At 46.6% G+C, this 23,831-nt stretch overlaps 1 protein-coding gene across 1 annotated transcript in view; it reads right to left on the reverse strand.

The window, feature by feature from the left end:
• unc5a (unc-5 netrin receptor A) overlaps positions 1-23,831 on the reverse strand; it is a 123,597-nt gene that overhangs the window by 51,687 nt on the left and 48,079 nt on the right. Inside the window, exon 2 of the mRNA XM_076986615.1 lies at positions 4,330-4,551. Within this exon, the coding sequence (XP_076842730.1) occupies positions 4,330-4,551 (222 nt within the window). The remainder of the gene's footprint in view (positions 1-4,329; positions 4,552-23,831) is intronic.

A 23,831-nucleotide genomic window follows, 5' to 3' on the forward strand; every position in this document is an offset into this window, starting at 1 on the left:
GACTGCTGGTAATTTTAATGCTCACATCTGCTGCCCATTGAAACCGATGGTCACAGACGATCAGCTCATTTAATCTCAGCCCGTTTCAGATTCGTCATTCACTTGGTGACACCATTAGGGGTTCCCAGGCTGGGATGAGTGTGGAAGTGACATCTGTCCATCTGACCATACACCAATCGTATTGGACTCCACACCCTCCTGCCTGTCTTCTCTGAGTCACACGTTTAGTTATTATTTCTGCTACATTCACTCTCAACTGCTAGGCCTCCTTTGGTAATACAGATTCATCCGTTCTTTCCAGATCTGGTCCTTCTTTCCAGATCTACACCTTCCAGATCTAGTCCCTTCATTTAACTCTACATGCAGGCATATCCTTCACTCCACAACTCCTCCGAGTGTCAGAAGTTACCGAACAGAAAGAGGTGGAGCAGGGAAGAATGATGGACAAACGCTTCATGTGAAACATTTACAGCACTGTTAAAGTACCAAGAGAAAAGTATTGTGACCATTAAGCACTCCACCAGCCCAAAGGCGCCATGAACACAGATTTACATGCACCTGTTATTTCTTACTTTTTTCTCTTGTCAGGTGCTTTTAAAACTTGAGAAGTTTTACAAGTTCTTTGTTGATAAAATTGATGTCATTAGATCTGCTATTTCACAACCTCTTTATGACCCTCCTGAGCATTTCATGGTCTGTTTTCCTGAATCAATGTGACTCAGTGTCACGTCCTCAACTAACTGAAAACGTATCTCAAATGGATCCGACCACTGCTCTTCTGAACTGTTTCCTTCCACACCATCTTTAAGGAGTTTGGCATGTTCTTCGCCATATTCCCCTCAGTTTGAACTGTAATCAGTAGCTTTACTAGTGCCATTGAAGTTCGGACGTGGTATTATTTTCTAAGCTGTATTCACGTACAAGTTTCAGGCGGTTATCAGGGTACATCACAGTGCAGAGTTGGCACTTCTTAAATGAAGAGACGGTTTACTGCTTTCACTTGACTCTTAACAACTGTGCCATTTTAGTCAAGCTCAAGCTCACTGCCACATTCTGACCCAGGTGGGAATCTGGGGTATCTGCTTCTTCTCTTAGCTAAAAGATCATACGTTTTCAGTTCAGATGGAAAGACTCATTTCTTATCCAGCTCCCATCACATATGTCATACCTCAAGGCTTAATCTTCAATCCAGACTTATTTTCCTTATGCATTCGAGTCACATGGGCACAATTTCTCAGATATCTGAAATTTCCTGTTACTGTTATGCAGGTGACACCCAACTTGCTGCTGAAGCTGGGAACAGTCCTTAAATACTCTTTTTGATTGCACTGAAGATGTTAAATTGTGACTAGCTAAAAACGTCCTCCGGTTAAATGAAAATAAGACCCTCTGAGAGCAATTTGAGCCTACTCTCCACAAACCTTTCAAACTGTATAAAAATAAATCTCTTTGACATCCTTTATGTTTGACAAACAAATACATTCAGTTTTTCTCATGTGACAAATCTCACCAAATTCAAATCAGTCCTTTCACTTTACAGCATTTTCCGGTATGGGAATTAGTCAATCCTTCACATTTCTATACAAAAAATGACCAGAATGCAACTGCAACTGCTTATTTACATGAGCTCCCTGTGAAATTTAGAAGTGAGTTTAAAATTCTATTTTCATTGTAGGCATTACTTGGTCTGTCCCCACAGCAGAGCGCTGTGACACAATCAGTCTGTGACATGATCAGTCTATGACATGGTCAGTCTATGACATGATCAATCTGTGCTTTACTGTCAGGTCTCTCCGAGCTGCTCATAAATTGCCAATCACGGTCCCAAGCTCGTCTCCAAAACGAGTCTGATCGAGCATCGTCTCTGCCCCAGTGCTGTGGAATAGCCTGTCTGCAGAAGAGAGGTCTCTCATGGAGGTGTTTATGTCTTGCCTTAAAATGTTCCTGCTTCTTAGCTTTTACCTGCAACTAAATCGCTTAATTAAGCGGCTAGTTTATTTTAGCTTATGTTATTGCTTTGTCACTTGTTACTGTTTTCTTTCATTGGTGTGCAGTGTGCATCTCTGGTTCTCTAGACTCCTAAATGTTTTATTTATTTCTTAGACCTTTATCTGTACAGCACTTTGGTCAACCATGGTTGCTTTTAAATATGCTATAGAAATAAAATTGATTGACTGGCGTGAGCTGGACTGTGTATGAAACACCACATTGCTGTATATGCCCTTAGAAAGAAGCCTCTGGCCTGAAAGACTGATAAAAGCCTGTCTCTTCACTTGCCTGTAAATTCTCCAGGGAATGCCAGTGCTTTAAGGGGTGTGGAGCACATTAAACAGTCGTGTAGTCGTTATGAAGCCCGAACACCTCCTCTTCCCTCCGGTTAGCTGGGCCAGGGCTACGCCAAACGTGCTCCTCCGGCCCGAGACAGTGAAACGTGCGAGAACTTCCAAACTTTCTGTTCTCTAAAGCCTTAAAGTTTTCGAGAGATGGGCTTTCGGGCCAGCTGCCAGGGGCGCGTATCGCCATGGGCAGGCACCGACAACAAGCCGGCAGGGATCAATGCGGCCATATCCCGCGGACACCTGTTCAGGCTCTGAGTGTGGCCCAAATGTTAGCCACGTGGGACCCTAAGAAACCTCGTGGTGTTATGTCACTCTGCTGCTTCTAACAGAAAATCTACAATGAATGCATTATTAATAATAACCTGTACATTAATAATACATACTCATGTATTATTAATGTGAAGAAATGTATTAAACCATAATTATACTGCAATATATATGCCCAGTTTGCCAGTGCAGGGCTGCCCCACCACTGGGCACGGTCGTCTGAAGCTGGCAGCTGTATTGAATGTGCAGTCTGATGTCCTCGTAAATGCGGTGGGCTTTATGGTCCGGAGCGTGTTTGAAAGATGACCATCACGGGCTACTGGGTATCGCCTCTCTTTACTGTGGGACCGACAGCAGGAAATCACAGCTGTGACACAACCAAACCGAAGGAGCACAAGCGCTCCACCTCTGTGACATTCACACTGCAGCGGCTTCCCAACCGCCGCTGGGCCGGACCGGACCGGACTGGAGAGCTCTGGGCTCCGCACTGGACCAGACCGGACTGGACATGAGAGTTCTGGGCCTCGCACCGGATTGGACCGGAGGGTTCTGGGTTTTGTATCACTTCTGAGTTTGTGCGTGGCACTGCATGCTGGGTGGTAAACGCGCCTGCAAACACACAACACATGAATGCTGATGAGAGTGAGAGAGATAAGAGAGAGAGGAAGAGAGAGAGAGAGAGAGTGAGAGAAAGAAAGAGAGAGAGGGAGAGATACAGAGAGAGAGAGAGAGAGAGGGGAGAGTGAGAGAAAGAGAGAGAGAAGGGCGGGGGTGTGAGAGTCAGCAATCATCCTGAAGGAAAGAAGACATTATCACAAAGCTTTAACAAAAACATTCTTTGCCATCCTGTGAGACGGGCGTGTTCTTTTTTTAAAAGGCGCGCTGATTTGTACACATGGCGGCGGCAAAATACAGATGAGCAGGAGAGCTTGTCAACAGATCATAATCAATCGGCCAGCTCCGCCAGAGAGACTGTCAAACGCGCCGCGCGTGCCGAGAGAAAGGTAGCGCCGAACAAATGAGTGCACTTCTGCTGGCTTCACAGGAACGTGCGGCTGATTAAACCTCAGGGGGACGCGAGTTCTTCACTCTCGCAAGGAAACGCGGCCAAAACCCACTCAGACGGAGACGCCGCATTTCTCAAGCCGTCCAATCTCCTAAACAGCGCAATCTTTTAGAGGCACAATAACGGGGCTCCAACCGCTTTGTTTAGGGAGGCAAACATAACAGCGCCTTTGCATATACGGTATAAATTGGAGACGTCAGTAGCTGACTCTCTCATTATTTAAGCCTTTCTGTTTAGGGTAGAGGGAAGGAACTAACTGTCAAAACTAAGCCTGTAACACCACATTCAAAAAGACTTAAGCGAGAACAAAAGCTTCTCATACACAAGACGGGTCGCAGTCAGCGCATAAACTGGCTTGCAGGAGCGTGTCGGTTTCCGGCTGCTGCTCTGCTGTAATGGGGAGCACCTGCTTCCTCCTTGGTCTGAGCTCCTCACAGCTCCTCCAACAGGGCTGCAGGGTCAGCTTCAAACTCCCAAGACTCTGCCTTACGGCACCGTCATTGGCTAGTTAAGGTGCTAGTCACCTACACCAGCACTGGAAGTCCCGCCTCTTCGATGAGGAACTCCGTCTCTAGCTACCCGCTCCTACCTGCTTTTCTAGTAATCGGATATTTGTCTCCGCCCCCGGCCCCGCCCCCGGCCCCGCCCCCGGCGTACCTGTGGAGGGGTCGACGGTGCGCTCGATCAGGTGGTCGTCCTGGTGCACCCACTCGCCGTTGCACTTGAAGTAGATCTGCGTGGCGGGCGTGGAACGGCACGTGAGCGTGACCGGCTTGTTCTTCACGATGTACACGTCGTCGGGCTCCACCAGGAAGTGGGGCAGCAGGTCGGAGAAGGCGGCCGGGAGAGGGTGCGTTACCGTGGCAGCATGCTGTCCACCTGGAAGAGAGACAGAGCTGCTCAGCACTCGCTGCAGGTACGGAGGTTCTCATGATAAATAAACAAAAAATGATTTTGATCTGTTTTTTATTTGTTTTGTTTTATTATTTTTTTCCACAAGCGACCCGTCATGGCGGGAGTGACGAGGGACGATAATGAGAGGATGTAATTTGATGTTCTGGAACCCCACGGCTGAGCAGATTGCGTTTGACACGAGCGGCCGTGTGCAGAGAGTGATACTGTACAATCCCGCTTGATGAAAAAGGACAGTGTGCTAACCACAGACACGACGAGGCCGGCGAATGACTGCATGTCTGAGACAGGTGCGTCCGCAGAGTTTGTGAAGGAGAGCCATGGGTTATTTCCACACACGTTCAGCATGTGAAAGGGACGAAGAAATGGGTGTGTGTGTGTGTGTGACAAATGTGCATTCATATATACACATGCATGCACAGAGAAAGAAAGAGAAAGACAGAGAGAGGGAGAGGGAGGAAGAGAGAGATAGAGAGGGAGAGAGAGGGAGAGGGAGAGGTAGAGAAAGAGGGAGAGAGAGAGAAAGAGAGAGGGAGAGAGAGAGAGCTCATCCCTCTTTGTTAACAGGCGGACTATAAGGCGTGTGAGTAGTTCGGCCTTGTCAAGCTTCTCCTGGGCCAGTTTTAAGTCCGTCTCTGCTTTCTTCTCGTTGTTAATCACAGGCTTTTAAGATCAAGGCTGATGGATCGCAGGTCATAAATCCCCCTTGCTCAACGGCTTCCTCTTGGTCAGAGCAGTGCTTGCTGGGCCCAGTGGCACAGGGGTGGCACCCCCCCCATCCAACTGGCCCGCCACCCCCCCCCCCACCGCGGCGATGCTGGGCAAAGGCACCGGTGACGGACGGCCGGCGTCACAGATGATGCCTGTTACAAGCAAAATCACGAGGCTTGTTATTTGAACCACTCTTGATGGTCTAATGGTGGCTCGATAGCGGCGTGATATAAAGCGTTGCGGGCTTGAAAAGCATGCATCTTATAGAGAACTGTGTGTGTGTGTGTGTGTGTGTGTGTGGGTTTGTTACAGCGGGGTGGGTGTACGGTGTGCGTGTCACTTAAAAAGCAGCAAAGTCGTCATGTCACAGGCAACCAATGAGAAGCGATCATTAGGCGGCACTTGGTCCGACACTGTGCACCAGAGTGATTCTTCTGTACACAGCAGAGACAAATGACGCCCTATCAGGAATTCTGTTACTGCATTTGTTCAGCACCGCATGTTTTTCTGGTGCTTGTAATTAAGAATGAATTGTTAATTCATCCTTTTCCACCCACGTCTGCAGAGCAGTCAGGCCTGCCGTGTGTTTGCTCTGCGTTAGCTGCAGAGTCGTTACCATGCAGCCCTTAAATTCATTCAACCCTTACGAGGCACCGCCTTCACGAGGAGGCTATTAGCTGCGACATCTCCTTTCGTCCGTCTCACTTATGGTTTGCGCTGAAGGCCGGAGGAGGCCGTCGCCGACCGTGCTAGAACAGCGAGGGGACATCGTTAGCGCTAGCCGGCTTTTGCATTCCGCTGGGCGAGGGGGTGGAGCTGACTGAGTTGTGGAGCCCTGCCCCCTGTGAAGCCACGCCCACATACAAGACCACACCCACTCCAGAGCCACACCCACATGCGGGAGCTCGGAATAACGGCTGCTGGAAATCTTTCTGCCCCTCCCCCGACTCTCCCTTTACACCCTCGGCAGGCGGTGGGGTTTCAGTACGGGTTGGACGTGTGGTACCGGTACCGATCTCTACCGCTTCTCGCCGTCGCCCTCGGAACCGCGGTGAGCCGCTCATTCATCAGACGGAGAAGCGGCGAGGAGCGACGATGCGGCTCCTGAAGCTCTGCTAATGCATCGTGTACGTGTTTAACCGTTAATGAAAGCTAAATGTTCTGTGTCCAATGAAGGGCATACATCACTCGCTCTCTCTCTCTCTCGCCCGCCCCACGCCTGGCCTAGATGAGATCCCGTGCAACAAAAGGAAAGCGTTTCAGCATCGCCAGCTGTTTCCAGCGTTCCGAGAAAAAGCTCACATTTGCGCAAACATTAACCTCGCCCTCCCACTCCGGCAACAAGACGTGCCTTTCCATTACAGCAAGGTTAAGAGTGGTACAATCAAGACGTTCACTGTGGCTCCAACCGGCTTTCATTAACCTGGAGTCCAGCTCTCGGTGCCGCCCGCCTAATGAGCCTTAATTTGGTGCCATGATGATTGCCAATACCTCTCCAGGGTGACCTTTTCTACTGCCGGCGAGATTCAACAAGTCAACTCCGTAACCCGGCGGGCAGAACTTCCCGCCTACAGCCGCCATGAGCGATGGTTATATGATATGGCTTGACCAGAGCGAAATAACTAGTGCTGTCAATTCCAGGTGCCTCGATTAAAAGTCCTCACCAGGATTTTGCTCAAGCTTGCTAGATTTTCTAATTAGCAATCCAGGTAAAATTAGTGGAATCAACACAATCCAGGAAGCCTGAGCAAAATCCTGGTGAGGACTTTTAATCGCGGCACCTGGAATTGACAGCACTAGAAATAACACATCGTCACTGAGGGTCTTGACGGCATTCTTTGGCTCTGGACACGGTGGGTTAGTGGGTTTGGACTAGGAACAAAAACAACAAACACACTCACGCACACACACACGAACACAAAAGCACTGCGGCACGCCATTGTGCGACGCGTCGCTAAAAAACACATCTATGTGCACGACGCTGTAATGGTGGCCTGGGTAGAGAGCTGCGCTGGTCGGTAGAGAATATCCCAGCATGCATCTGTTGTTTTAATAATAAACAAATAACTTATATGGCCACAAAATGGAAGGGAGTGAAGGACTTCCTGCCCTCGGAGGAACACGTTTACAAAGCAGACAGACACCTCTGTGAACTCGTAGCACAATTCACAGCGTGATTGCCGAGTCCCGCCTCCAAAGCTACGTGAAACAAACAAGTAGAAAGCTTTCAGGCTGTTGAAATCTTTAACGTCGTTGTGGAGTTGAGTTGTTCCGTTACGACAAGGACTTGAATGTCACGGGTGACAAAACCGCACTAGTGCAGGCTCTCCCTGCCGGGTTCCCCCTTCCCCATCGCTTTGATGTTTTCGATGTTTCAAACGCAGACACGAGGGCGGGATAGAGGCCCGCGTGCTGTAACCGATCGAGCCGCGTGAGACGTGTCCTCGTATAAATGCTCTCTGAGAACACCGTCACCCCCTCCCACCTCCCCCGTCCAATTATTTATGCATGAGACATTAGGGCCATATATTAGCCATGCTGAGTTTCAAATTAACGTTGCTCTGTATGGCTGATGGATGGACAGACCAGGCTCACACTGTTATAATGTATGCTGTATAATCATCTCACCAGAGCACGCACCGACATGCACGCGCTAGCACACGAACGCGCTAGCACACGCACGCGCACAAACCTGCAAATCCGCATTTAACTGAGTGCTCATGGATCAATGCTGAAATCAAATGAACAGCATTTAACCTTCCCGGCTGAAATTTGATATTATACACAACTTATCGCAAGAGGAGCACTTTCCCAATAATAATCTCTTCAGGACAATTTCTCATCTTCGCACATTTAATTTTGGCAACAACAAAAGTCTTTAGTAGATAAAAGATTTTGTGTCAAAATCCAGTCGTGTCAGCTTAAGGTTTTCCCCAAGTGACTGAAGCCGAAGTCAATAATGAACAGCGTCAACTCATTTTCATCCTTACACACGTTAAAATGCCCCCACCAAAAAATACACAAGGGATATTGAGACATTGGCAGGAGGAAGAGAGCAGATGCAGAAACATGAAGCTGAACACTGAGAACATCACAGTGCCAGCTGTAGCGCTATCACGCTTCAGACGAACTCCTAGTGTGGGCCCCTCAGCTCCTAGTGTGGGCCCCTCAGCTCCTAGTGGTGGCCTCTGATCTCTTGAGTGTGTGAGGGTCTCTGATCTCTTGAGTGTGTGGGGGCCTCTGATCTCTTGAGTGTGTGGGCCTCTGATCTCTTGAGTGTGTGGGGGCCTCTGATCTCTTGAGTGTGGGGGCCTCTGATCTCTTGAGTGTGTGGGCCTCTGATCTCTGAGTGTGGGCCTCTGATCTCTTGAGTGTGTGGGTCTCTGATCTATTGAGTGTGGGCCTCTGATCTCTTGAGTGTGTGGGTCTCTGATCTATTGAGTGTGTGGGCCTCTGATCTCTGAGTGTGGGCCTCTGATCTCTTGAGTGTGTGGGTCTCTGATCTCTTGAGTATGTGGGCCTCTGATCTCTTGAGTATGTGGGCCTCTGATCTCTTGAGTATGTGGGCCTCTGATCTCTTGAGTGTGTGGGGGTCTCTGATCTCTTGAGTGTGTGGGGGCCTCTGATCTCTTGAGTGTGTGGGCCTCTGATCTCTTGAGTGTGTGGGGGCCTCTGATCTCTTGAGTGTGGGGGCCTCTGATCTCTTGAGTGTGTGGGCCTCTGATCTCTGAGTGTGGGCCTCTGATCTCTTGAGTGTGTGGGTCTCTGATCTATTGAGTGTGGGCCTCTGATCTCTTGAGTGTGTGGGTCTCTGATCTATTGAGTGTGTGGGCCTCTGATCTCTGAGTGTGGGCCTCTGATCTCTTGAGTGTGTGGGTCTCTGATCTCTTGAGTATGTGGGCCTCTGATCTCTTGAGTATGTGGGCCTCTGATCTCTTGAGTATGTGGGCCTCTGATCTCTTGAGTGTGTGGGCCTGTGATCTCTTGAGTGTGGGGACCTCTGATCTCTTGAGTGTGTGGGCCTGTGATCTCTTGAGTGTGTGGGCTTGTGATCTCTGGAGTTTGTGGGCCTCTGATCTCTTGAGTGTGGTGGCCTCTGAATTTTGGATTAAACATTTATTTGGCCACTACTGAGGTGCACAGTCATCATCATAACACAGGCAGGTGTTGACGACCCAGGAAAATCTAACTATGCAAGATAGAAAAGCAGGACCAGAAACCACACAGAAGCAAAGAGAACTAAGAAACAAGAGAAGAGAAAAGTCATCGCTAGCCGAGCTAACAACGAGTAACAAGTCATACAGCAACAGTGACGCAAAGGGGACCAAAACACGGGTGTGGCGATGATCTGGGGGAGGGGCTAGCAGAGGTGGGACCAAGTCAGTGTTTTGCAAGTCTCAAGTAAGTCCAAGTCTTTATCCTCAAGTCCCGAGTCAAGTCTCGAGTCAAGACAGGCAACCGTCAAGTCAAGTCCCAAGTCTGAAACTTGGAATTTCAAGTCCTTTCGAGTCTTTTTTTTTTTTTTACAGGCACGCTTTACGAATGCTACGCTGATGCGTTTCTTTACTCGTTTTGTTGGTGTCCGCCAGCCAAAAGATGACAGATCATTTACATTTTATCTTCTCTTAATTACATAAATGTACTTAAACAAGAATGTTTCGTTACATCATTTTACACGAAAATAGCAAGCTTCATCGTAAGCAAGATGCTGTCATTACGAATGGTTATTCTAAACATTTGGATAAAATGTTTAAATATAGACTAATAAAAGGTTAGGGTTATTTTTTCATTGTTTTCTGTTATTGTGGGGTCACGGTGTACTATTGTTACCTGGAGATTCAGTGGGGTCACATATTCTGATGGCTGCCGTCAGAATTGGTGACCCCAGTTAAAAAGGCTCACCTGTACATCCCATTCATGATTTCTTTGTTGGCTGCAATGGTGAGGGGATGGTAAATCTTGTTTAAGTACATTTATGTAATTAAGAGACGATAAATGTAAATATAAACATGTCATATTTTGGCTTGTGGACACCAACAAAACGAGTAAAGAAAGTCATGGACGTAATTTTGATTTCAAAAGTGGGGGGGACATGGATTCGTCGCTATTTAAATATTTGGTTTTAACCGTAAAAACTGGGGGGGACCAAAGCCGGCTTTTGAAAAAGTGGGGGGGACATGTCCCCCCCGTCCCCCCCCAAAATTACGTCCGTGAAGAAAGTGCATCAGCGTAGTTTACGTAGCATTCGTAAAGCGTTTGTGCCTCTGAACAGAAACTGTGAAATAGCGCCCCCTGTGGTCACAAAACTCTGGTGTAACGCCGGTCTGTGTCAGGACGGAAATGAAATTAATGGGGCGCACTTTATAAATATTAATATGCATTTTAAAATTTAGATTTGGGGTAAAAAAAAATCAAGTCTTTGCAAGTAAACAGGTTCAAGTCCAATTCAAGTCCCAAGTTATTGGTGTAAAAGTCCAAGTCAAGTCTAAGTCTCTGAATATTTTTTCAAGTCAAGTCAAAAGTCTTAATATTAATGACTCGAGTCTGACTCGAGTCCAAGTCATGTGACTCGAGTCCCCACCTTTGGGGGCTAGGGTGGGCGTGGACAGGGAAAAGCAAAGCGCTGTTCAGTACTGGAGGGCTTACAGCATGCACTAAAGGAACCTGCTCTCGACACGCCGTGGAAGATGGAGAAGCATCTGAACGATCGCCCCGTCGTAGGCGCCGTCGACGTCTGCAGGTTCACGCGTCGGGAACGAGTCGAGGCGGAGACAGCAGGCCCTCACAGTGCTGGCGTGAAACGTGAACAAATGCTGCTAAACGGCGGGGTACTTATGCGACAGGCTCGCGGGCTGCCAGATCGCCAGGGGTCCCCGCGTGGCCCCGCCCCCACACGCGGGAGCACCTCCGAGCGGCGAGCTGGCGTTGGCCGTCTGTCACCGCGCCGTTGACGCGGGGCAGACAAAAGGATGAGAAGGTCACACGTGTCTTCGTCCAAACAAGCCCCTGCCGCTCAGTATAACCTTTCCGAAGCAATTAAAGGCCCTTATCAGCGTCTCGTCCCCGGAGCAAGACATCGCCGGACGATCGGTGGACACAATTTGCATCACGATGATGGATGACGGCTATAACGTTTGTTTTATGACACCATCAGCTCTTTACAATGTCTTCTGGAATTAATTTCATTAAAATTACTGCCCCCGGAATATTAAACTATTTCATGTGCCAGTGGCTTGCCAGCGTCACGACGACGAGGATAATGATTTTTTTTTGTGACATAGTGCCAGTCCCTTTTCTGCTGGACATTTGTGGGATGAAGCTGGCCCCTCCCCTACTTGGGATTGGGCAGGGACTTGCATATGCATATTTGCAAATTCACCTGATTATATATAATAAGCTGCAAATATGTAGGGGGCAGAGAAATCCTGCCTGAAGTGTACCAAAGCTCCAAATACTTTTGATTCATGTTGTCCACCAGACAACAAATATATTATGCAGACAGTGCTGTGGGCTTGAGGGGAAATCCTTTCTGTCCTCTCCTCTCTCTGAGCCTCTCTCTCTCTCTCCCACCTGTACCTCCATGACCTCGGAGAGAGGCTCAGAACACACTCTCTACTGATGTCTTTAGTTTCAACACTTTCACCCTCAGCAACCATCACTCTCACCAGCTACACAGACACATACACCCAGTCAGTTCGGCTATGCATTTCCTTGTAATAAAACAATTCTTTACCCAAACTTTTTATTATGAGTTTCATTGTTTTTATGTTTATGGATATTTAGCATGGTTGTTTAGGATATATACACTGTACGTTCAACATCCTGGGTTTAATGCTAATTATAATTATAAATAATATTATTAAACCTAATATGTTTGTGGTACAACAACTTGGTTTCAAATGGTAACGAGAAATAAAAATCAGGGAATCATCAAAACATTCCCCAGCTTCCCTTTAAACTGGACATTTAAGCTTCCCTTAAACACCCCCACCCAATACCACCACCCAAAACTCTCAAAAGAACTTCCATGCACAAAGTAGTCCTGGGTCACGTCTTCCGCATCTTAAGATTCCAGAACTTTCCGCCTGGATGCTTCCAGTGATTAACAACAAGCAGCTAAACGAGGCCGCGGCTCTAAACGGCAGAAGCGCGCTACGGCGTCGCGGGTTGACTGCACTCATCTGAGGCGCAGAAGCGGAGTGTGAGACTCGCTTAATTACACTCCTGCAGTGGCATTCAGGCAGGAATCAGGGGTAGCACGCGCACAAAAGGAAAAAATAAATAAAAAACCCCAGAAAAATCAATGAACTTCCAGCCGTCGACACAGTGGGGTGGTCTGGGATCGGAAGCGTACGCGAAATAGGAAGGGAACGCGTTAAATATAGCTATGGATTCCGATTAACTGTTCAGAGCTGTCGTGAGAGTTCGTCTGAGTGTTTCTCAAATTGCCCCCCGCTGTATCTCTGCCATCACACACACACACACACACACACCCCTCTGCAGCTATTGCATCGTTGTACGCCACAAATCTTAGGGTACATTTCATTTTGATGCCACCTTTGCAATATGTATTACTCATTCTTAAAGGTGATTTGCAAACACCAAAGAAGAGATCTTTGCATCTGAGTTGGCGGACACCAAAATGGCAGCAAGATCTCCTCTCGACAAGCCCACCTACTTAACGGCTTAATCTATTACGGGGGGTGGGGGGGTTGTGGCGGGGGGAGAGAAAAGAACTGCTATTCGGAAAAGGGCACCATTAAAAGAAGGCGACAGGGAGGAACCTGGGCTTGAATTTCAATGTCTGTTTATTTGTTCCACCCATTGGCACCAAAGCGAGTGCTCGGTGTTGAGGTGTGAACGCCTAATGACGATCCCTGTGCTGCTTAACAGATGTCTGCAAATTTCAGCCTTGATTCCGCAAAACACCCACACACGCACATACACGCGCACACACGCCCAGACACACGCACACACACCCAAAACAGTGCGGACCCGGCCCTTTCATCGTCTGGCTCGCCTGTCTGAAGGAGCGGGATGAGAAGAGAGAGGTGTGGAGCAGGGCCTCCCTCTGTGAATCTGAGTGACACCGCACCGCTCTGGTTCTGTAACCTCTGTAGACAGCGTAATGCTATGAGGGTGTCACAAGCCATTTCTGTTTTGCACTAACTCAGGCACACTAGGAGAGAGAGAGAGAGAGAGAGAGAGAGAGAGAGAGAGAGAGAGAGAGAGAGAGAGAGAGAGAGAGAGAGAGAGAGAGAAAATGAGAGACAGAAGGAAAAAACAAGACAAAAAGTAGGAGAAAAAGAAAAAAGATCCTACAAAAAAGGCACTTTAAAGGAACTGACATTACAGAGGGGCTTAAAATAAAAAAATAAAATAAATGCACTAAAACAGTGGAATGGAAGTCTGAGCTAATCTACTCCCTCTGCACACTGAGCCGAAAACCAATACGTTTTATCTGGTTCCTTGTCCAGATATGTCTGATCAATAGGCGGAGGCTTTCTGGAATTTTCCTCAAGAGGAACAAAAGGTGCAGAATGTTAACTCCAAGAATGAGTCAGGATCAGTCCACCCAGGATCAGTCCACCCTGTGTGATGATGAGCACTGGGGCTTAATCGTGACTTTTACACTCACAAAGCCCGATAAAGCTGGAAAGGTGTGCGGCTTCTCGACACTGCGACATTCTCAAACGCTCTTTATATTTGCACTTCCCTTCTGCTTCCCTAGCAAAGCACGTTAAGCACACGTAGCCTGTCATATCAGGACTATATGAGCACTGGCAGCTAAATGCCTCACGTCGCCATATCGATATTACCGATAATCAAACCCGACGTGATAATGCGTCCATTTGGCTCGAGCCGCGGCGCCATCAATCCCACCAGCTGTGTGTGTACTAACAGACTCGCACTTCATGGCCTTCAAGGGCACTATGGAAGTTTCTGGAATTCAGACGCTAAATGAACCGAGAAGGTGTGTTGCAGACTGCTTTATGAGGAAAAAAAACAACATATACATTACTCAGAAAAAGCATTTGGCTTTCGGGTGAAATTTCAGGATGAACCTAAAATGAACTCTAACCTTTACAGGTGTGACCTTTTCTAAACTTTCGAATACACTGTTCAATGTTTCAGTTCTTTTTGCACAACTTGCTGTTCTCTAGCAAGGAGCTTAATGGCAAAAATCACAACAGGTGTTTGATACATGAATTGACCAATACATTTACTGGTTCAGTCAAAATTGGTATTTAACACGGCCCTCCTCATCATGCTGTTCACATTTTGACATCATGAGACCAAGACGATACCTAACAACACCCAACACCTGATCAAACAGGATCTTCTCAGACGGAAGTGACCACTGAGCTTAGTGTGTCAGAGTGTCATCAGCAGGTTGCAACAGAGATACAGAGAGACTGGAAGAGTCACACAAAGGCGTGGAGGTGGACGTCCTTTGGCCACTCCCCACACTGACGACCGCTTCGTTGTGAATAGTGCCCTGTGGAACCAGATGACAGGGGCCTCCCACCCCACTTAAATGTGCCTGGTCTTGTCAGACCATTTGAAACCGTTTACATCAGAGTGGTCTTCATGCTAGATGACCTGCAAGGGTACCTGACCACACAACCAGACACAGGCGTCATCGTCTTACATGAGCCAGGGAGCGTTTACGCTGGACGAGGGCCCAGTGGGCCTCAGTGCTGTTCACTGATGAAAGGTTGAAAGGTTCACACTGAAATGATGGGCGCCAAGGATGTTGGAGATGTCAAGGAGAGCGTTACGCATCAGCCACTGCTGTCACCAGACAAGCCTGGTGGTGGTGGTGGTGGTGGTGATGGTGGTGGTGTTGTTACAGCATGGCAAGGTACGTCGAGTCAATACTGAACTGCCCTACACTTTGCGAATGGTACAGTGACAGGTCCATGCTACTTGAATAACATCAGTAATCATTGTGTCTCTATGTGAACACAACGTCATCTCCATGGCCCACAATCCCCCAGCTCATCGAGGTTGCATCATTAGGGAACGGCTGCTGGGGACTGAGGTACCTCACATGAAGTGGCCTGCACTTTCTCCAGACCTGAATCCCATAGAAAACTTATGGGATTGGCTGAGTCGTTGTGTAGAGGCTCATAACTCTGAACCCCAGAACCTCAACGACCTGATGGCCCTTCAAGAAGAGTGGGAGGCCATGACTCAGCAGACAATAAGTCGACTTGCGAATAGCATGAGACGTAGTTGTCAAGATATAATTGATGCTCAAGTGTACGTGACAAGTTAGTGAGACACTGACATTTTTTGTTTGGGTATACCCACCACTGTTGGCTTTTGTTTCAGTAAATTGCTTGAGATGAGTAAATCACCATCGCATGCCTCTACTTAAATCTCGTACTTTCATGACATATCACTGTAGCGTGATCTTTTTACATTTTCCATAAATTCCACCCGAAAGCCAAATATCTCTAACTTTTTGTGAGTAGTGTATATTGGTTTCCGAAGAGGAAATAGACTACAGCAGCCGCCGGATTCGCTGCTTTGGAGCATCCAGTTCGGTTCGGTTTTATTTGCCTAACACTTTCGACAGCAGACACCGTCGCAAAGCGGCTTTGGAGAAATCTGGGTCTAGTCTCCGTAAACGAGCTAGCCGAGGGCGACAGCGGCAAGGTGAAACCTCCTCGTGGAGGCGTGACAAAGAAACCTTGAGAGGAACCAGGCTCAAAACGGTCACCCGCCTTCCTCCGGCTGACGCAGAGTCATGGAATTTGGACATGTAAATTGCAAAAGCAGCAAAATCCGAAAGATGAAGCGAGGCCTGTGGCCAGTACCAAAGTTGCAGCTAAGAACTCGGACAGAAAACCGCATGTGAGAGTCTTCCCCTTCAGACACACAGATCCACATACCTGGCCCAACAGACCATGAATCACATGAACTCTGATCTTCTCCCCACATATATTTACATATGTAAATTGCCTTTGAGAGGTTATTTTGAATTAAGAAGATACAAAACAAAATAAATAAAAATCATAGTGTAATGTTTATCATTTCAGAATTTAGTATGCTATAATATAGATTGTGTTTCTATAGGCCTACTTATTATATGTAAATTCATTAATTTATGTATTTTCAGTGCATTAATTAACCCCAACTGAGTACTTAGTTTTTAGAGTTTTTTTTTTATATCACACCAGCCAAGTCTCAAATCTGCAAGAAAAGGTGAAGAGTTTTAGTGGTTTCATGGAGGGCTTTCATAGACAGACGACTAAAACGTCCCCTAAATGTAGCTAAAAGCTGTGTGACGAACTCCACTGACTTGGTCATTTTACTTCCTTTAAGGGTTACCATGGAAATAAAAACAGTATCATCACTGCAGACCCACACTATAATGCTCAGATTTAAATGCTGTTGAACTGGGATGTTCGAGACAAGCCAAGCAGAAAGGAAGCCAATTGCTTTTGGTGGCTTAAATGCTTTGATAGGTTTGTGAACAGTTTTGCAAATGGCCAAAGGTCTGTAATACAGGACATGTGGAGGGTGTCTGGGCAGTAAAGAAACCACACACACACACACACACACACACACACACACACACACACACACACACACACACACACACACACACACACACACACACACACACACACACACACACTCTCTCTCTCTCTCTCACTCACATCGACAGCCCCAAACAGCAGGGGTCTAGCAACAACCCTCTCCGCCAGGACACATGCACACACAGCGGAGAGAAAACAGTCCATGATTCCTGTACACTGGTGGATGGGAAAATGAGTCGATTACAGTGTACACCAGGCTTAGCTCTGTGCATGGAAATTAATGGCAGTCTGACACGTCTCGGAACGGACGTGAGGCGCAGGAGAGGGAGGGGGGACCCTGTGAAAAGAGGGGAAAGTTAAGAAACAATTTAGATTAACATTTTAATCCCTCGTCTAATTACCAGGTTCCCCTAGAGCTGGAAGCAGGTTTTGCAGCGCATGCGAAAAAGCCATGAAAGCCATTTCCACTTTGTTCGTGGACCCAAGAAATGTCAGAGAAAAGACACAATAATCCCCAGCTAGATCACCATCACAACAAGTAAGAGTGTCAGCAGCAGTGTCTGACAATCTGTGCCTAGACGAACGAGTACTTCACTGCAATTTTGACTACCTATATATGGAAGTATGAAAAAGTATAGTGTAGTGCACATGGTTTCCAGAGAATCAGGACATTTTGACAGAGTTCCTTTATCAGGTGTGCATGCGAGGTGCTTCTGAAGTCCTAGGAGGTGAAACTAGTTTATGTTTAAAACAGTGGATGTCTGAATCATGACATTCTTTCCGTGGGGTTCTACACTTCCATGAGATTAGTTCTTCTTCTTAACTTCATTGCTGTCATAGCAACAACAGGCAATGCAAATATGTTAATGCAATGTCTATTAGCATGGAAACGACAAATCGTTTATTATGATGTTCAGATCTACAAGCCTTCTTATGGATTCTCAAATTAAAAGCTAATAACATCTTTCACAAGACATACAGATCTCAAGACAACTCGATGCATGCTTGTGTGTGTGTGTGTGTGTGTGTACATGTACATATAACATACATGGTGTGTGTTTGAAGACGTAAGCTCAACTGCAGGGAGTAGGAAGTCTTCCTCTAGACAAGTATGGAAATGTAGGTATATTTTCAGAACTGGGTTTCCGATGAAAGTCACAGAAGATAATCATGCTCGTGTTTTACCTGTTCAGAGAAGGGACACACTGACATATGAACAATCTCCTGTTAAGACACCAAGAATTCCTTTGACGCTGACTTCTCATTCTACAAATCAAATCATGGCTAATGTTACACTCACTTCAGACTCCACCAGGATGATGAAGGATCTTCCACTAATCTCACACACAGCCAAAACAAGAGTACCAAATACAATCAAGACAAATGATTTAGATAATAACTGTGGTACCGTAGTCTGCAGCTACTCCAGTGGTGCTCCGTGTACGTTTACTCACACGGCCACTACAACTAGCATAAGATAAGCAGCAGCTATCACCCATTGCTCATGCATCACTGCAGGAAATGTCTACTGTGTTACTTACAAGAGACGGAAATAGATTGAAAAGGGATGCGAGAGCCGCTGGAGAAACCAAGATGGGAGTTGCTGATCGGTTTGTCAAACACCTCCTGACCAATAGGATTAAGGATTTGTCGTTTCCCGTGCCAAGGCATTTTAATAGTAACGGACACTGCATTCACGATTTAAGTGTTGGCTTGCCGGTTGTTGCTATGGCAGCAGTGAAGCTGGGGGACTCGGAGTAAAAGAACCGATTCGCACTCTGATCTTTAGATCCCCACGGAATGGACATTACTTAAACATCTACTTTTTCGTGTATAAACGTGTTGCTCCTCCTAGATCTTCAGACGCACTTTGCTTGCACAGCTGATGAAGCACCTCTGTCTGAAACCACCCACTTCTCTGGAAACTTTGTGTTTTTCTTTACAATTTTGAAAATATCTAACATCTTTTACATCTTTGTACTGCAGTACGCTGCCGTTACATGAGGCTGTCGAGGATGAGTGATTTGATCTCGTACCCTGAAAATGCGACAAACCGACAAAACCAAGAAATTAATACCTCGAGAACCGTCAACTGCAGATGTCACGAGGCGGAACAGGGAAGGAGCCTGCTGGGACACGTCAACCGGCTCACCTGGAAGGGTGGGGGGCCGGGCTCTGCTTTAGAGACACACTTCTACGGTTTAATTACCGTGACAAAGAACCAAGGCGAGAACATCAGAGCAGCCTTTAAGAAAAAGAGCAGGCGCTATAAAGGGTAACAGGTGAGAGACAGCGGAACACCCGTTTGAGCCTAATTATTGCCACACTGCGCTAATGCACAACAAGAGAACACCTCTTTGCTTTCTTTGTGCCTGTCTTACCGTATCCAAAAGATAACTAAACTAGCGTGTGAGGCACAGAAACCGAGACTAATGCTACGGGAAGTGTTAACAAGTTTTCAAGTGTAATCCATCACGCACGGCCTAAACTTTTCCTTGACATTCTAGACGTGTTTGCCATAAACCTGGCATAAACGTGCATGGCAATGTCCCGTGGAGCGCTTTTACACATGGAACTGCAATCATGCTTTTCAGTGATACATGGCTTCGCTACATCCGGTAGTTGATCGAACTAGCTAGGTAGCCTATAGAATATTAAAATAACTCCGACTTTTCTTCTAAAAGATGTAAAATAAAACATTGCGTAATATATCACGAATGTGGCATAAAGTTCTTTTCCCCACATAATAGACCTACACCTGTACCTCCCTCCCTCCTCCCTCCCCAACACTCCCTCCTCCCTCCCCAACACTCCCTCCCCCCTCCCCAACACTCCCTCCCCCCTCCCCAACACTCCCTCCTCCCTCCCCAACACTCCCTCCCCCCTCCCCAACACTCCCTCCTCCCTCCCCAACACTCCCGCCGCTAAAGTTGTCAAATAAGGGCATGAAAGGGTCTCGGAGCCGTGATTGCGCGCGAAGAAAAATCGTCTAAAAAGATGAAAGAGAGAACCCGAAACCAATCCAAGCTTTTTTCGGAGTACAAGGCGTACGTGTTCGTGGTGGGGAGCATGCGCAGTTTTACAACCGTTTGCTCCGATGAGCTCGTTTCATTTTCCCGCGAGCGCTTCCTTAACCGACTGCTCTAACAAGCCTTCTGACTCGGCCGTGTATGAATGCAAATTAGCTGGAAAGCGCATGTTTTATTACTTGAAACCACCTTCTGGGTTTCACTGTCCAAACGCATGAGATCAAAGACGACCACGTGTATGACAAGCTTATGGGTAGGAGTGGCTCTCTATTAGATGCAGGGCAATCTAATATTGGACTGGTATCAGAAATTCAAGTGAAATCCAAACGACATTATAAACTGTGCACATACCCTCACTATCCACTTTATTAGAAACATCTCTTTTACCTATAATAACTGGCCATAATACTTTTTTACATAGTCCCTCTGCCTTATCTATGTGTATGTTTAAGAGAAAGGGAGAAAAGTGTAGTTATTTCTCACTCAGATAGATAGATAGATAGATAGATAGATAGATAGATAGATAGATAGATAGATAGATAGATAGATAGATAGATAGATAGATAGATAGATAACTCATACAGACAGATTTGGGCTCTCTGTAACTGCACAGCAAAGACATAAACGTGTTTATCAAAAGGCTGTTGCCGTATCCACAGATGAGAGAAAATTCCCCATGGCAACAGAGCTGTAGAGCAACCATGATGTCTGGGGAGTGATTTTGAGTTGATTGGCTTGATGTTGATATTTTACATATTTAACTTGTGTGATTCGAGGCAGCGGTAGCCACACCCGGTGTGGGACAGGACTCTCCGCGTCAACACACGGAGGACACGCGTTCTCTTGATTTGCTCCACAGGCCTAAATTAAGTGAAGGGCGTAAAGTCAAGCATTCTAAACCAACACGGTGAATCAAATGTTAAAAAAAGAGAAACAAAACAAATGTATTTCTTATTCTATATTACTTTATGTGGAAGTGGAGAGTAATGGCTTAGCTGATATTTCAATTTTTCGGCCATAAATGAAACACAAGACCACCATCTTGCTCTCCTCCAGAGGTAATGTCTACTTTTATACCTAATGGTTGCCACTCTCCTAGGGAGCTGACATTATCAGTCGCCTTACGCGAGACACCCTTGTGAAACCCATATACAGCAGCATAGTGACTCTGGGTGAAGTTGTCTTTTTTTTTCTTTTAATCTTTACTGCCATTTTTGTCTCCATGGTGAAATAGGTGCTCAAACGAAGTAGAAAAAAACCCCACTCTTCACAGTGCAATTTGGCTTTCAAATGTGCCTTTTAGTGCGTGTTTGAAATAACACTGTTAAAGCAAAGCTACTTCGACCGGGTAAAAATGACAGAGGGCCACCTTAAAAAATGAAATTCATTACATACTTGAACCTGAGTGCTGTCAGTGGAAAAGTCCAGCAACTCCACGAGACAAAGAAACATTAGAGCCCGGCTGACCGTCTGATCCCCCCCTTAAGCCCATTCCCAACTTACATAGTCTTCCCCTGGTAGCTAATGGGGTGGGACTGAAAAGCCGACTTCCCACTGGGAATGACTGGGCTGTGTGTGTGTACCAAGCCCCCTGTTGGGGTTGAATCCCTGGTCGGAACTCCTTCCATGAGGCGGCTCCGTCACGCTGTTGAGCGTCCATTGCCGATACGACATGTGGTCAGCAGCTTGCTCCGTTTCCAGGCAATGTTCCACACCAGGGAAATTCGTTTGTCACAGCTGTGGCATTTATGTGCAACATACATCACGCAAACAAAAGGATTCGGGAAGAAACCAAACCGAAAAGAACATGGAAAACCAACCGTGGCCAAGGCACATTTACGGTGTCCCGTGAGGTCGGGGAAAAAACCATTCACGTCTTCTGGAAAAAAAACCCCATCTGTTCAAGATTAATTATTCCACAAATATCCAAAATTTCACCAATTTCATCAAGTCTCACTTCTCTTCAGTGACTTATTTGATTAGAAAACAGCTGCTGTTACTGAACACGAGCAATAACGAGCAGGCGAAGACTCCTGACACGTCTGCTTACGTTCGCCAACAACAAACGAACCTTTTACATGTGTAAAAACACGTGATTTGTCGGTGGTGGTAGTGGTTTGAAACTGGTTAAACGTTAGCAAACAAGCAGTCGTCAGTTGCTGCTGAAAGAAACAAGGGTCAACAGGAAACGTCTTAAAATATTCACGAAGAATTAAGGGAAAATCGTTTGAATACGAGCGGAAGGGGACTCCAACGGTGGGCTTGAAGTGAAAGGTGATGAGTTGTCCGGTGATCGCTGTGCTCTTCAAAGGGGGCTGGCATGGTCCCTGGTTGAAATGTGAGGAGGGGTGATGGCAAAAACACTTCATTCACATTCAGTCAGCGGCTGAGCACAGACTCCACGCTGCATGCAAAATGCCGGGTTCTCCACAAAACAGCAGTTAGTGAATGGAAACGTGTTCTGCCTGAACGTACCCACGGCCCTCTCGCCTATTACGCAAGCAGGCCCGGGCCTGGCTCCGCACCGCTCCTGCCGTATCCCGTAGAGTCGAGTCATGATTGGAGATGCGAGCTGTTTTGGTTTCTGCGTCTGCGGTTGTTTGCTTATTATCCGCTGACTCGATTATGTAGCATTAAGGGTAATTTGACATAAACGGAAGGACAAGACAGTGAAAATGAGAAGCAAAGGCATGCACACACTGTGTGTGTGTGTGTGTGTGTGTGTGTGTGTTCTGGTCGATTTCACCTTGTGGCTAATGATCCTCCTGCAGACATTACACTTGTTTTTTCATTTTTGTGTTTGTGTGTGTGTGTATTTTGGGAGGTAGAGCTGCTCATATCAGCTCACCATAATCCACAGCACAGGTCTTGTTTAGTGGATGTCTAAAACGCGTTTATCTCTACTATTGTAGCGCCCTCCACACATTCACCATCCTCCCATCTTTCTCTACCTTTCAGTCCTTTTCTCTTCCCTTTTCGTCTCATTTTCATTTTGTCACTCTCTCGTTTTGGGATGAGTGTATCCCGTTCCATCTTTTCTTGCTCTCCTTTTGGGATGAGTTTCTGTATTTTCTCTCCTTCCCTTCATCTCCCTCCCTTCTCCCTCTCACTCCCTCTCTCTCTCTCTCTCTCTCCCTCCCCTCCTCTCTCTCACTCTCTCTCTCCCTGTCCCCCCCCCCTCTCTCTCTCTCTCCCTCCCCTCCTCTCTCTCACTCTCTCTCTCCCTGTCCCCCCCCCCTCTCTCTCTGTCTCTTTGGCTACATTTTTGGTGCTGTACTGCCGTTTCTTCTTCAGTACAGATGTCATTTCAGCGATAGGTAATTTATAGCCACTGCACGCCAAGAAATGTACAACCTGTGCAAGCCAAACGGTTTACACATCAACCAAATTTACTAAAAGAAAAAAAATACAGTCTCCACCTTTTTGAGACGTATGTTAGCATGAATTAAGTGGTGGAAAAAAGTTGTTCTTCTGACTGCAGACTTAAGCTCTTTAAACACATATTTTATTTTTTTTTACTTTGTGTTGGCCTGTAAAAAATGTTCCCCTCTATAAAAAGCTTTGGATAAAGAGACAATTTTCACCTTACCTTTTGAATTACAGAAGTATAACATTGAATAAATTAACATATGGTTATGTTAGCTACGATATGAAAGAAGGAAAAAAGTGTCACACTTTTTAGAAACTAGTGCTTCCAAAGAAACAAAAAGTCTGGAAAGAAAAATAATAAATTCAACACTTGATAATGAAATATAAACCGTGAGCTTTTCATTTTGTGCCTGGAGCGTTTCAGTTGTGCAAAGAGAAGATTCTCTGGAAGCATAGAGGCCTACCAGTCTGTAATGACATGGGATGGCCAGTAGGGGGCCCACCTCACTCCACCTCACCCCTCTTCTGTAATTTTGCACTGGGCCGCCACTCACAATTAGCACAATTTTTTCCTACAGGCAAAGGC

This window comes from Brachyhypopomus gauderio, chromosome 2 (genome assembly GCF_052324685.1).
Source record: "Brachyhypopomus gauderio isolate BG-103 chromosome 2, BGAUD_0.2, whole genome shotgun sequence".
In the NCBI taxonomy this organism is placed as follows: Eukaryota; Metazoa; Chordata; class Actinopteri; order Gymnotiformes; family Hypopomidae; genus Brachyhypopomus; species Brachyhypopomus gauderio.